The sequence below is a fragment of the Quercus lobata genome, chromosome 11, assembly GCF_001633185.2.
Source record: "Quercus lobata isolate SW786 chromosome 11, ValleyOak3.0 Primary Assembly, whole genome shotgun sequence".
Classification (NCBI taxonomy): Eukaryota; Viridiplantae; Streptophyta; class Magnoliopsida; order Fagales; family Fagaceae; genus Quercus; species Quercus lobata.
The window spans coordinates 23,829,584-23,842,863 of NC_044914.1; the positions used below are offsets into that span (position 1 = coordinate 23,829,584).

A 13,280-nucleotide genomic window follows, 5' to 3' on the forward strand; every position below is an offset into this window, starting at 1 on the left:
TGAGAAAATGAGGTCTCTCCCTTGTGTGAGGTGAGGCTAGATATATAGGGCGTGGGAGAGAAGGAGGAGGTGGGGTTCTCAAATGGCAATGAAATCCGAGTTCTTTGCATTAATCTAATTCCATAACAATATGATAGTCACCCAATAATCAATGATCTCAAAATTAAAATTGGACACGCTCAAGGTTGGCTCAAGGTATTGTGGGGTCTAAAGCGACTACTTTAAATGAGATCTATTCTTATACTTTGAATATTAATAGAATATTTATTTAACTTTTTTTTTGGGGGCTAAAACATGAGTGTATTTGTGCTTGTGTTTGTGTTAAACATTGAAAATGCAGACATATTCATGCCATTACCTGATTATAATTTTATCAAATGGTGGGAAGTAGGTAATGGTTTGGGTTTGCAACAACTGGAGGCATTGTTGAAGATGGTACGGACCTACCAAGAAAGAAGAGGCTAAGCTCTCTAGCTATGATGGAGACATTAATGAACTGCAGTCTGTAGAGAAGTTTTTCAAAGCAATTCTTAGAATACCATTCGCCTTTCTACGAACTGAAATCTATGAATATTGCACCAAAAAATCTTTAGAATTTGATTTATGGTCATATGTGTCATGCTTTCTTAACTCAAAATCACAAACATCATCAACATATGATATCACAATGTGCACCACATCACAATTGAAATAAATTGTGGCATGGCATGTGTACACATATTCTCTCTTAAAATGATAGTTATAGTGTCTAATACTAATTATTTTTCAACTGGTTTTTTTTATAGGATTTCATTTTTTTTTTTTTTTAAAGAAACGATAGGTTTTTTTTTTTCTTTTTTAAAGAATGATTTTAATTGCTTCTTGATAAGCAACTTCGTTCTCTAAAAAAAAATTAAAAAAAAAAAAAAAAAAAAAAACAACAACAACAACAACAACAACAACAACACTAGCCCATAAAGAATTCTAGGCCTTCCTATAATAAGATATTGGTCATGCTTCTAAAAGGCTACACAACACTCTCCACTTGGCACTGGCCCAATATACCCTGCCCATTATCGCAATTGTCAAACCCATAATTCACCCAACTTACCAATATGATTTGCATAAAACTACTAAAATTTCACTTCTGTGCCCATATTTTGTTTGAAAATTTTGTCTCAAGCATTAGCACCTCATGTGTCATTTAGCAACCCAATTTGACTGTTTGGAATCCCAGACATTAACAATCAGCTGAAAGTGCACTGCAGGTTTTAAAAATGATTACCAAGAAAGCTATATTATATATGGTTTTGTCAATGTACAAAACTCTCACTTTTTTGTAAGTTTAAAAGAGGTGATTAGTAGTCTTACCCCCTTTTTTTTAGATGCCGATTCCTAGACCTAAAAGTCTATGATGAATGAAAAATGGGGCATAATAGTTTTGAAATCAACATTACTGCAATTGAATCGTTGATATGGTACTTTCATCAAATAGCTATAAAACAAGGATCTATTGTATAAGTATTTAACTATGTAAGCATGTATAAAAAGAGTATATCAGATATAAGCATGATGAAGCTAAACAGGTCTAACATCGTTACCCAATACATATTAGGGACCAACAAAATTAGCTTAGTAAGACAGATGTTACACATGGAAGACAAAATAAATAAACAATATGGAGAACACAAGAAGAACATAAAGAAATGGAGAATGATCAAACCTGAACACCCAAACCAGGCCACTTTTCATCGTTTCCACTGAAAAAAAGGATCAAACAAAAGGCAGGTATGATCGTTGGATTGGTAACAATGCAACATCGTCTCTGCTCTCTTTTTTTAAAGCTTTTTTTAATCCAAAATTTTCCCCTCCTTTCCCTAAACATGTCCAAACCAACCCATTGTATATGAAAAGCAATATATATATATATATATATATATATAAAATAAAAAACATACATGTAAACAGATTTGCAAAAATAATCATCAATACTTACAACAAGAAGAATTCAGGAATTCACTTCAAACTTTCCACAAAGTCAAGGTCCAGCACTGCTATAGGGAGGCAAATAAAGCTGCGGACCATCTTGCTAAAGTTGGCTGCCATTAATCCACCTCCTTTGTCTTATGTTTCTCCTCCTAATAATGTATCTACTATCTTAAGCTTTGACAATTCTCTTGCTTGTACTACCCACCCACAGAGTTCAAGTTAACTCTATTATCTAATGCATGTGCTTTATCCTTTTAACCCCCACCCCCCCTCCCCTCTCCAAAAAAAAAAAAAAATCACACGGGCAAAAACAAATTTGCAAAAGCAACCATCAATATTTACAACAAGAAGAATCCAATTTTAGCTTCAAAACACACCTAGGGAAGCTTCCAAGTTCATTTTCAATATTGATAAAGTAAAGTTTATATGGAGCTCATCTATGACTTCTACTATATATATAATTATTATGTAATTATGCCAGAAGAGAAAAACATTCTCCAACACAATTGAAAGTGAAACAAAGAAATAACATTAAAAGTAAGAAATTAGACGAGACATTATGCTTTCTTGCTTATATTTATATACTTTTTATTTTCTCTTTTTCTTTATTTTTGTTATCCATGTCTAGGCTTCATACTAACATTTCATCTTTCCTTTCTTTTTCTTTTTCTTTTTCATTATTTTCCTAAACATGTCCAAATCAACCCTTTATTTATGAAAGTAACAGAAAATCACTGGGCTCTCTTAGATTTGGCTAAAGCTGCAGGAATTACAAATCTTATTATTGAGTGTGATGCCTTTGAAGCTGTCAAGCTTCTATCAAAAAACTCAGTTTCTAACATGCTCTTTAATTCTATTCTGAATGAATGCAGGAATTCACTTCAAACTTTCCACGAAGTCAAGATCCAGCACTGCTCTAGGGAGGCAAATAAAGCTGCGGACCATCTTGCTAAAGTTGGCTGGCACTAATCCACCTCCTTTGTCTTATGTTTGTCCTCCTAATAATGTATCTACTATCTTAAGCTTTGACAATTCTCTTGCTTGTACCACCACCCATAGAGTTCAGGTTAACTCTATTATCTAATGCATGTGCTTTATCCTTTTAACCCAAAAATAAGAAAAAAAATCACACAGGCAATAACAAATTTGTAAAAGCAACCATCAATACTTACAACAAGAAGAATCCAATTTTAGCTTTAAAACACACCTAGGGGAAACTTCCGAGTTAGTGCCAATTTCAATTTTACTAAAACAAAGTTCATGTAGAGTTCATCTATGACTTTTACTACACATAGAATTATTATGCTATTGCATCAAAAAGGAAAAACTTTCTTGAACACAAAAGAAAGTGAAACAATGAAAGAACATGAGAAGCAAGCAAGTAGAAGTAAACAAAATAATTTGTGCTTTCTTGATTAGATTTATTTACCATTCTTTTACTTTTCTTTTATCTTTTTTAAATGCATGTCTAGACTTCATATTGACATTTCCTCTTTCTTTTTCTAAATAGATCCACACTAACATTTTATTTTCTAATTCATTTATAAGATTTCCTTACATATCTTTATAATTTAAGTTTCTTAACAACTACCCTAAAAAATTCCTAGAACCACCATTGCCAAGAGAGAACGGAAGTCTCTAGCAACAAGGAGCTTTGCTTGCATCATGGGCCCCATGAGATCGTTGCGGTTGCCTCTATGAGCAATGTAACGAGATGATATAGTCACGCCTCAATTTTTCTGTACATAATCAAATATTATAGGGACCCACACTTAAACAATTTTGTTAGGTGTCAATTAGTGATTAGAGTGCTTTAAGTGGTCAACCTATGCCTAAATATTGCACCCCAGCTAATTGTGACAGTGCGTGCCCAAGCGTCTTGTCCTAGAAAAACTCAAATAATTTCATAATAATTCTAAGACCACAACCTTTACCACACTTTTTCTTACAACTACATGTAATGAATTGTGACTTTTTTTTTTTTTTTTTTTTTCCTTTTACATAGATTTACCATTTTTTTTTTTTCTCCATTACTTGTGGAAAGGTTGCGGGCCCTAAATTTTCTCTAATTTCACAAGACCCAAGTGACTCTTCCATTCAAGAGGTACATAACACCATAAGTTTTTTTGAAGTTTACAGAAGTTACATACGAGGGCACGTACATAGGAAAATGGGCACAACAAAACATGTAACAAAATAAAGTCCGTGCTTGCCATCCATACCAAGATAACTCCATCCCCATTTCCCACCACCATCACTGCAACATTCACACTCCAATTATTTTCACACTCAAAACACACAACTGACAAACCCATAATAGCATCAACAGAAAACAATCCAAATCCACTCAAAGAAGTCCTCACAAAGACAAAACTCGTGTAATGGACTCAAGCTACAACTGTGATGTACACCACAATGACTTTCACCTCCCCTCATGTAAAACAAGGTAACCTTTTAGTACATGATTTGATTGAGGAAGGGCCCCAAATATACATGATGGAACACTCTCCAAGCACTCATCCACACCCAGCAACTTTCTTCATGCTTTTGGAATTTTTATACCAACATCATGCGTGAGAGGTAAAGGGAGAGGACAAATGCATAAAATCAAGAAGAAAAGATGGATTCAAAGTGGGACCCTTTAATTACCAAACGCGCATGCTCTTAATCCATGGGAGGTTCTCAACAATTAGGAAAAAAGGGTCCTCATTTACAGCACAGCCCACCACTACATCCCCCATGCGTTCAAATCTTTGTGACTTTCTTTAATCTTTAATGCCCCAAAAGCTAAAAGATAATTATTTCTGGTCAACCAAAGAAAAGCCTCATTTTTCTTCATCCCAGCAAACCAAAGTGCATTCCCATACCATTACAAGTTTCCTTTATTGGCCCATTATATTCAACAGCTATTCTGGAAAAGATGAAGAAGGACCCCACAATACCAAAGCCCACTATACTTATTTCAAACTCATCAATTATTCAAGCCAAGAAACCTAAGGTAACCACCTTTTTCAACCCTCTTTCAACTCTTTATCGAACATGTTACAAGATGGTGCAACCTATTGATGGCTCACCCCTAGAGATTTGGCTTTGAGCTTCAAAATCTTCAGGTAATCTATAGCTTCATCAATAACCAGCAATGGGTCCTTTCCCTCTGCACCAGGAATTATGCTCTCAAGAATTCTCAATGTCTGACGGACCCTATCCCTTTTAAAACACATTTTACCCAAAATAGATCCTGCTTCCTCACCTTGGTTCTGGCCAATGGCATAGCCTGATTCCGCATCACTATCATACTCGAGAGATCTGTCCAGATTTACTGAGCTAGCAGTGTCAACAGGCGATGACTGTTTGTATCCACCATTGAGCAATTTCTGCCTTTTGATTGGGCCTTCCAAACCAGCATCTTCCTCTGTTATGAATTCATCATATTCATGTTTCTCATAACTCGGAGAATGGCCTGTACTTGCTACTTCATCATCTTCACTATCATCCTCGTCATCACAATCGTCATCAGAATAAAGCAAGGCATTAATTTCTTCTGTATCCTCATGGAACTCACTTTCATCACGAGTCATCTTATTCTCACCCGACTCTTCATGCAAAAAGTACTTGCTTGGATCAATTCGACCCCTTCCATCCACTTGCTCTTTCTCATCCACATTAAAACAACAAATTGGTGTAGTGGCAGTAGTTGGATTCTGAACAGGGGGAAAACCAGAATTATAAATTAGTCTTGTTTGATTTCCACACTGATCAAAAATAAGGAATCTCGTTGGAGAAGACCCAGCGTTTGCATTTGGCACAGCCTTCCCATCAAGCCCATAACATAACACAGATTGTTTTTCTTTATGATATGGGTTAGGAGTAGGAAGCAAGCTCTGCAAGTGAAGTGGCAAACTTTGAAGCAATCCATGAGCTTCATTTGTTTGTCCTGTCTTCAAGTCTGGTATACCAGGAACCACAACCCCAGGCAATGCCACACGGGCAGAGGACACACAAATGCCAGGATTTACACATGCTGGCAAACTTTCCTGTTGCCTTGGCTGTAGTGTCGTGCTCATGAAATTCAGTTCAGATGCTTGCCCAGCAAGATGCTGTGGATAAAGCCGAGGCTCACTGGCCTTAACCATCCAGGTAAGTAATCACCTAAAAATGAGCAGGAAAAAAGATAAGTCATTCAAAAATGAAACAAGATCATTATAGTTGCAATATCAGCTGGACAGTTGAAACCTACCAGGAGAAGGATTGGAGCTTTAATCTGGAATATTAAAATGCTTGCTGCTTCTTTTAGGAACACAGAATAGAAAATGAAAATCTACGAATTCCAGCTGAATTTGATAACGAAAATTCAGAATCAATCTACGTTACAGGTTTAAGCAAATGACGGAAATACTCAGCCTGGAAAAGAGCAATAAGAACACACCATTATTAATAACTTCTTGATATGAAAAGCTAATTAATTGATCATGGAAACAGTTATCCAGGGGAAGAAGAATGGAATGAGAGCAAAAATGTAAAGGTTTATTGTACTCACCTGGCAATCCTGTAATGGTTGAAAGCATGCAATCACTCTCACTATAATTGTAGGTTTTCCTGCAATTCCACTCTCATGTTTTAATGCCCGAAATCTAGTTTGGCTCGCTGCTTGGCACACCATAACTTCTTTCAACCCTTGACTAAAAAACTTGATTTATCTGACGACTATAGAGACACGAAACAAATACCGAAGAACAGAGAGCAAGAACTCGGGAAAGGTAGATATTAAGCAAAAAAGCAGACTAGATTGACAAACAAAATGAGATTAAACAAGAACGGGATTCTGTTTGAGTACTTGAGTTCTACGAAGAGCTTGTCACAAAAAAACAAGACGAGAGACCAATAAGAAGAGCTTTGGGTTCAAGCTAGGTTTTGTTTCTATCTTTTCAACTAATCCTATGCATGTCACAAGAAACGATGAAAAATCGATTGGATCCCATGGAAATTTGAGTTAAGAATAATAGGCCAAGAGAAAGAAAAATTAGGACTCGCTTAAGTAATAATTTACAGAATAACCCTGCAATATAAGTTTAGGCGCACAACTTTGCGGAACACATCAACCGATAAACTCAACCAAGGCATACTGTTCTCCTCCTTGAAATACCGAATTATCCACGATTGCTAAATCTGGTGCTATGTTTTGAAACTGATATTCCTGGAAAAAAAACATATATATGTAGCAAAAGAATATATCTATAAGATCAAAGGATGCGTAAAATTATCAAAATGATAAAGAGAAAGCATTACCAAAGTTATAAATGAAGAATCTCGACACAAAACAAATGCCTCATCTAGTTGCTAAGATAATGTTAGGAGATTTAGAAAAATAACTTTAAACTAAGCCATACAAACCCATCTTGTCTCTCCGGACCAGAGTACTTCCATAATTGAAAAAACTAAGAACAAAAAAACATAAGGGTAGTTCTTTTAACACTGATCCCATAAACATTTTTCAAAGACAAGATCTGGAAACAATTTTTACTAGCTTTCAGTGCAGAAAGTATTTGGTAATCCAGTTCAAAAGAATAAATTTTCGGCACAGAAATAAACAAATTTCAGAGATTTTTCATTTTCAGGTTGCACTCTTCACCTAATTGGATCCAATAATGAAATGGGTGTAAATATTAATAAACTAACATAATTGTCATTATTAGATTACCAAGAAATCCTGGACCTCCACTCAACTATGACTTGAATTTAACTCAGCTTATTTGAATTATCATTTTTCAAGCAAAAAAAACCAAAACCAAAACCCCACACACAACACACATATGCATATATCAGATTGAAAATGATCTTATGAAATCCTAATGATTGAAGTTAAGTATGAAAGTTAGAAATTTAACTGCTAAGAAATTCAACACTATCTCAATTTTTTTACAACCAGATAAAGAAAAAAAAATTGAAAAATCTCATAACTTGTACGAAAATCTTACTATTCACAACAAAAACTCAGAGCTTGTAAGAAAATTGTCCCAAGCTCTTCAATATCAAGTTCAATTATTGATTAAAAAACAGTAAAAGAAAATTCCTTGCAGCTGAGTCAGGCACAATCAAATAGATCAGATTTTCGAGATTCAAATTATTAATCTTTCTTTTTCATTTTTTTCTCAGAAGCCAAACAGGGAATACATACCCTACCAAACTAAAATTAAAAAAAAAAAAAATCACAAATTTGAAAAAGGAAAAAAAAAAAAACAAATTCAATAACTTACAGTGGAATTAGAGAAAGCTCTGAAAGATCTTGTTTTGGAATCTGATCTGAAATGGAAAAAGTATCAAAGTTTTCAATCAGAATAGGAGAGAGAGAAATGAAGAGAAAAGAGTGAGAGACAGTGCAAATGCTTTGAGAGAGCCTATAAAGAGGTGAGTTTTGTTTGGGAACGCTAGGACTATATAGGGAGAACCAAATGACAATTCTGCCCCTTTATTTACTATGCATTTACTGTTTTTGAACAGTAAATGACCTTGATGAATACGAAGGGTTAAGGTCTTAAACCTTGGTTAATTTACTTTTGTTTTGCCGTTGATGATGACGGTGGCGGGCGGCTTTACAAGTAGTAAATTTTAATGCGTCCGGTTAATGTGTGTTTTTAAGGTATAAATTAATAAATTTATTTTTGAAAAAGTTTTATTAGGAATTGAAAAACTGTCAAAATTTTTTCAATTTTCAATAAATTTTTTTCAAAATTGAATTTTATTAATGTGTGTCCAAAGCTGTCAAAATTTTTTCAACTTCCGATAAACTTTTTTCAAAATTGTATTTTACTGATGTGTGCCCAAAGTTGTTAAAATTTTTCTAATTTCCGATAAACTTTTTTCAAAATTGGTTTACTATTGAAATCCAATTTTAATAACCACATCCTAAGATGAAAAAAAATATTATAGGTTTATTTAAAAGTGGAAGTAATAGACAATCAATCGGGGAAAATTTATACCTCCTTATGTATCAACCCGTGATTAATGTATAAACTAAAACAATGTATTCAAGTACTTATGATAGACTCATATGAAAATACCGAAATCTAATCATGAATTGACACATTAGCACAATGTAGATTTAGGTGTGAGAAGGGTGTCTTCTTTAAGTGGAAGTTTTATTTACTTTTAGTGCAGATTTCATGTAACTATTTATTTGCTTTTATATATTTGACTTCATATAAAAAGTTTAATTAAAAAGAATAAATAAGTAAATAGAAAGTATGTGCAATTTGTTATTTACATGACGTACGTTGATAACTTGATATCTTTCAAGATTCTTGTTACTCATAATTGGGGTGAAGGTTAAGTGACTCAATCCACCAAAAAGGGCACCCCATCAGCCATCACCCACTTAAATCTCCTTCTTATGACTCTATTGAAGTCTTGTAAGCATTAGTTGTTCAATGGATACAGACTATATTATATAGTCATGTTCACGTAGGTTTGCCATGACTGGTTTCCCTCTTAACCCCTTTTTATTCAATAAAGAAAAAGTTTGAGCAACAAGCTCATGAACAATATGTTGGGAAGCCTTGAGAATGGAGCAGAGAGAAAGGGAAAGAGAATGAAAAAATTATTGCCACCTTTCCGCTTTCCGACCTAAGGCTACGAGTGAGACACATGACAACGACTGCACACCTATAAAATTTCGTTTTATAAACGCGTAAGGCTTTAAACTTTCCTTTCACCAAAAGAAAAAAGAAAAAAAGAGAGATTATTTTGCAAAAGATATTCAATAATAAATTAATATAAATAATTGTTCTATAGGAATAATTCAACACTTGAAACCTCCTTTAAACAATCTATTACCATCAAAAGAAAATCTAAAAAAATTATAAGATTTTCAAGAGTTACGAAAAAAAAAAGTATTATTGTCCAACATTTATTTGCATAGAACCTAAACATTTATCATCTCCAACTGAAGTCCAATATGTTTGCTAATTTTTAGAATCTAAAAAATTGAAGGAAGTGAGTGAACTCAACAACTTAATAAGTAACTAATGACCTTAATTAGCAGATCTTACCACCACTTAAAGAATGGAACTCATTGGAATAGCTACGTTTTCTGGTGAGGAACAACCAAGCTGCAGAGAAGTACCAAATGCATAAAGAAAGATGGCCAGAGAGCTATATTCTTGTCCCTATTGTGGACTGTGTAGAACCATTTCTTAAGAGTTCCCAATAGCTATAATATAAAGATAAACTTTTCATAGTATTCCTAGTACTTTCGAACAGTCTTTTTTTATCTGATGTTATGTTGGCAGAGGATGATGTTTCAGATGATGATCGTGACAGTGAGGAAGGAGTTCTCTCTTTTAATTTCCTCTTAATTTTTTTTTTCTTACTATATATTTGGTGTCCTACTAACACTTCACTTGAATTTACTAGACTTTTATTTCTTCAAGGTTAAATTTGAGTCTCTTGAGGATTTTCAACAACTCCTTAGAGACGAACCTTGTTTCATTGGCAACCATTTTCTCACCTTTGAGACATTCAGAGCCTAACTGTAGGGCATCATTTGCCTCATTTTCTTCTGTTGTGGTTTGGGTCAGGCTTCTAGAGTTACCCATTGAATGTCGTTCTGCTCAGTTCATATATGTTACCTAACAAACGAATTGGTGGCTCTTCTCCTAAACCTGTGGTGGTGTTTCCTCACTGATATTCCTACTCCAGTGGAGAAAATGCAACAATGGGGATTGGTTGCAGGATGCCCACCCAAACTCTTGTTGATTCTGTCCCTACAAAGATTTTATGTTGGAATTGTAGGGGTTTGCTTAACCCCCAACTTTCGAATTCGTAGAACAATTATGGAGTTCATTCAAGCTCATGCTGCGAAAATCATCATTTTTTTAAGCAAGGTTGAGTGCCACTCATTTGTGGACATGGGCGGAGCCATGTTGAAGGGTGGGGGGGCCATGGCCCCACCAAATTTCGAAAAATTTTTAAATATATATATATATAATTATTTTAATGTTTTCAAAATTTAGTATACAAAAATAAGAGCTGGCCCCCCAGTATTTGTATTAGTCCAATGATGCTTTAAAAAAAATAATTGGTCTAATAGTTATAGATACAACTTTATTTTTCGCAAATCTATTTTTTATTGTAAAATGTATTTTTATATCTGTTAAATATTTAAAAAAGTTTGGCACCAAACATGTTTGAATTTATCTTTTTTAACCTGTTATGTGGCGATTAATAAGTCATTGACTCATTAAAAAATTATTGTCACTAAAACTACACATGAAATGTCTTTTTAGTTGCTACATAATGGGTCAAAGCAAAATAGTTTCAAATATGTTTTAAGCCTAATTTGTTCCTCCCTTGTTTTTGAAAATTACATTAGTTCAATTGAATAATTTTACTTACATTAGTATAAAATTTGATAATTTTTATAGAAAATGAAACTTTTTAAGAATTTCACTATGAAAATTGTGAAAATGTGTTTTATTAATTTTATGAAAGATAGCCATCATACATAATTTTGATTGAAAATATTAAGCTATTATTTTGTTGGGTGTGTGTATATATATAACTTATCAAATATAGAAGTGTGTGTATATAATAAAAAAAGCATGTGTATTTATGTGTGTGTATGAGTTTGTCTTGATAAATATATTAGTGTTGCAACTTGGCCCCCCAAACAAAAATTCCTGGCTCCACCAATTGTGGATCTCCTAACTTTTGATGGCTAGCATTACACTAAGACAATTGGGTTTTTCTAGTGGCCTCTGGTTGCTCTAGTATAATCAATGACTAAGCTAGAATTTTAGTCTAAAGGGAGCAAGATTATCAAGAACATTAAAAAAAATAACCAAATAAATATTAACATTTTTTTAATTAAAATATTAACCCATATTAATAACAAAATAAATAAACAATTCATTGTCATTTTTTTTTTAGTTACTACAAGTATATATTTCATATCATTAAAATAAAGAAACACAAATAACCAATTCTTAGTTACTAACAATCAAAGTAAGAAATTATCTCAATACGTAAATTTTAGACATCTAATTTGTTGCTCAAAATAAATTGAGAAAATAAGTCAATCTAAAAATGTGCAAAGTTATATAGTCTCACTGTCTTGATTGCTTAAAAAAAAAAGAATGTAGAATACAACATTTCTTTCTCTATTTTTCTAAGTTCTTAAATGGCAAAAAACAAAAGAAAAAAGTGGTTTACAATAAAAACCTACACTTTAAAATTGTGATAAAGTCAAGAAATGGATGGAAAAAAAAATAATAATAGTGGAGGCTTCAAGGTTGTAATACATTACAAGGACATTAAGTTGTATTTTTTTTTTTTTAATTTATAATTATGTTCTATAAAATGTGGGATGGATTGCTGTGAGAAAAAGGAAAATTTTGGGATAGTAGGAAGGAAGAACTCAAAAAAGTGCCATGAATACTGAATAGTGGTAAAGTGAAAATTGAGATAGAGTTAACTTTAAAAAAAATATAAATAAATAAATATAAAATGAGAGATTGGTGTGTCAGGTAGTATTTTCCTTATTATTTCATAGCAGACAAGTTTGTTACTCTTTAGAGAAAAAATTTAGGGACACAACAAATTGTTACAATATTTTCACAAAATTGTTGGTGTTCTATTCTAATATTTCATTATTTTATTTTACTGAAGTATCAATTATTATAAAAATGTTGTGATAATTTTTGGTTTTTTATACTCAGTCAATGATTGGTTGGTTTAAAATGGTAAATGGGAATTGTCTTTTTTTTTTTTTTTTTTTTTTTTTTTTTTTTTTTTTTTTTTTTTTTTTTTCCATGTGAGGAAGGGCAAAGAATTTAAGTTTTTGTTCATGCCAGTAAGTAAACATAATAGAAAGACTTTTTTAAAGAGAAGTCAGGGGGTGGCAATTGCACCCTCTCGCCCCCCTGGCTCCGCCAGAGTTTGAGTGTTCAATTATTGAAGTCCTTTGAGCTAGAAATCTAAGCAGAGGTAAGGTTTATTTCCCTTAATTATAAATGTACTCTTTCTATTCTAATCCACTTTCGGTAAAAAGAAAAAAAGTGTAGGTTGTGCAATAATTTGAGGGTTGTTTCTTAGTGTCATAATCTACCCTAAGTTGTCTTGGGTGACTTTAAGGATATTTTAAACAACTGTGAAAAGTTTAGGGGGGAATGGTCTTAATCTAAAAGAAGATTCCTAGCTTATCAATACTTTATGGTTCATTGTGGCCTCATTGATTTAGGTTTTTTGGAACTAAGAATGGCAATGGGGCGGGGCAGGTCTAAAGGATGGAGACTTAACCCTCCTCCCACATGGTTTTA

The 13,280-nt window shown here is 33.2% G+C and overlaps 1 protein-coding gene across 1 annotated transcript; it reads right to left on the bottom strand.

The window, feature by feature from the left end:
- Window positions 1-4,053: 4,053 nt before the first annotated feature.
- Window positions 4,054-8,374, bottom strand: LOC115968210 (transcription factor bHLH143). Its single transcript, XM_031087524.1, has 4 exons — window positions 8,223-8,374; window positions 6,506-7,162; window positions 6,206-6,369; window positions 4,054-6,117 (listed from the first exon to the last, which is right to left on the bottom strand). The coding sequence occupies exon 4, from the start codon at window positions 6,099-6,101 to the stop codon at window positions 5,028-5,030; it is 1,074 nt and encodes a 357-aa protein (XP_030943384.1). The 5' UTR covers window positions 6,102-6,117; window positions 6,206-6,369; window positions 6,506-7,162; window positions 8,223-8,374; the 3' UTR covers window positions 4,054-5,027.
- Window positions 8,375-13,280: the final 4,906 nt, after the last annotated feature.

Bases quoted from the DNA above. Each gene is read 5' to 3' on its own strand.
- LOC115968210 (XM_031087524.1), bottom strand. From the start codon at position 6,101: ATGGTTAAGGCCAGTGAGCCTCGGCTTTATCCACAGCATCTTGCTGGG.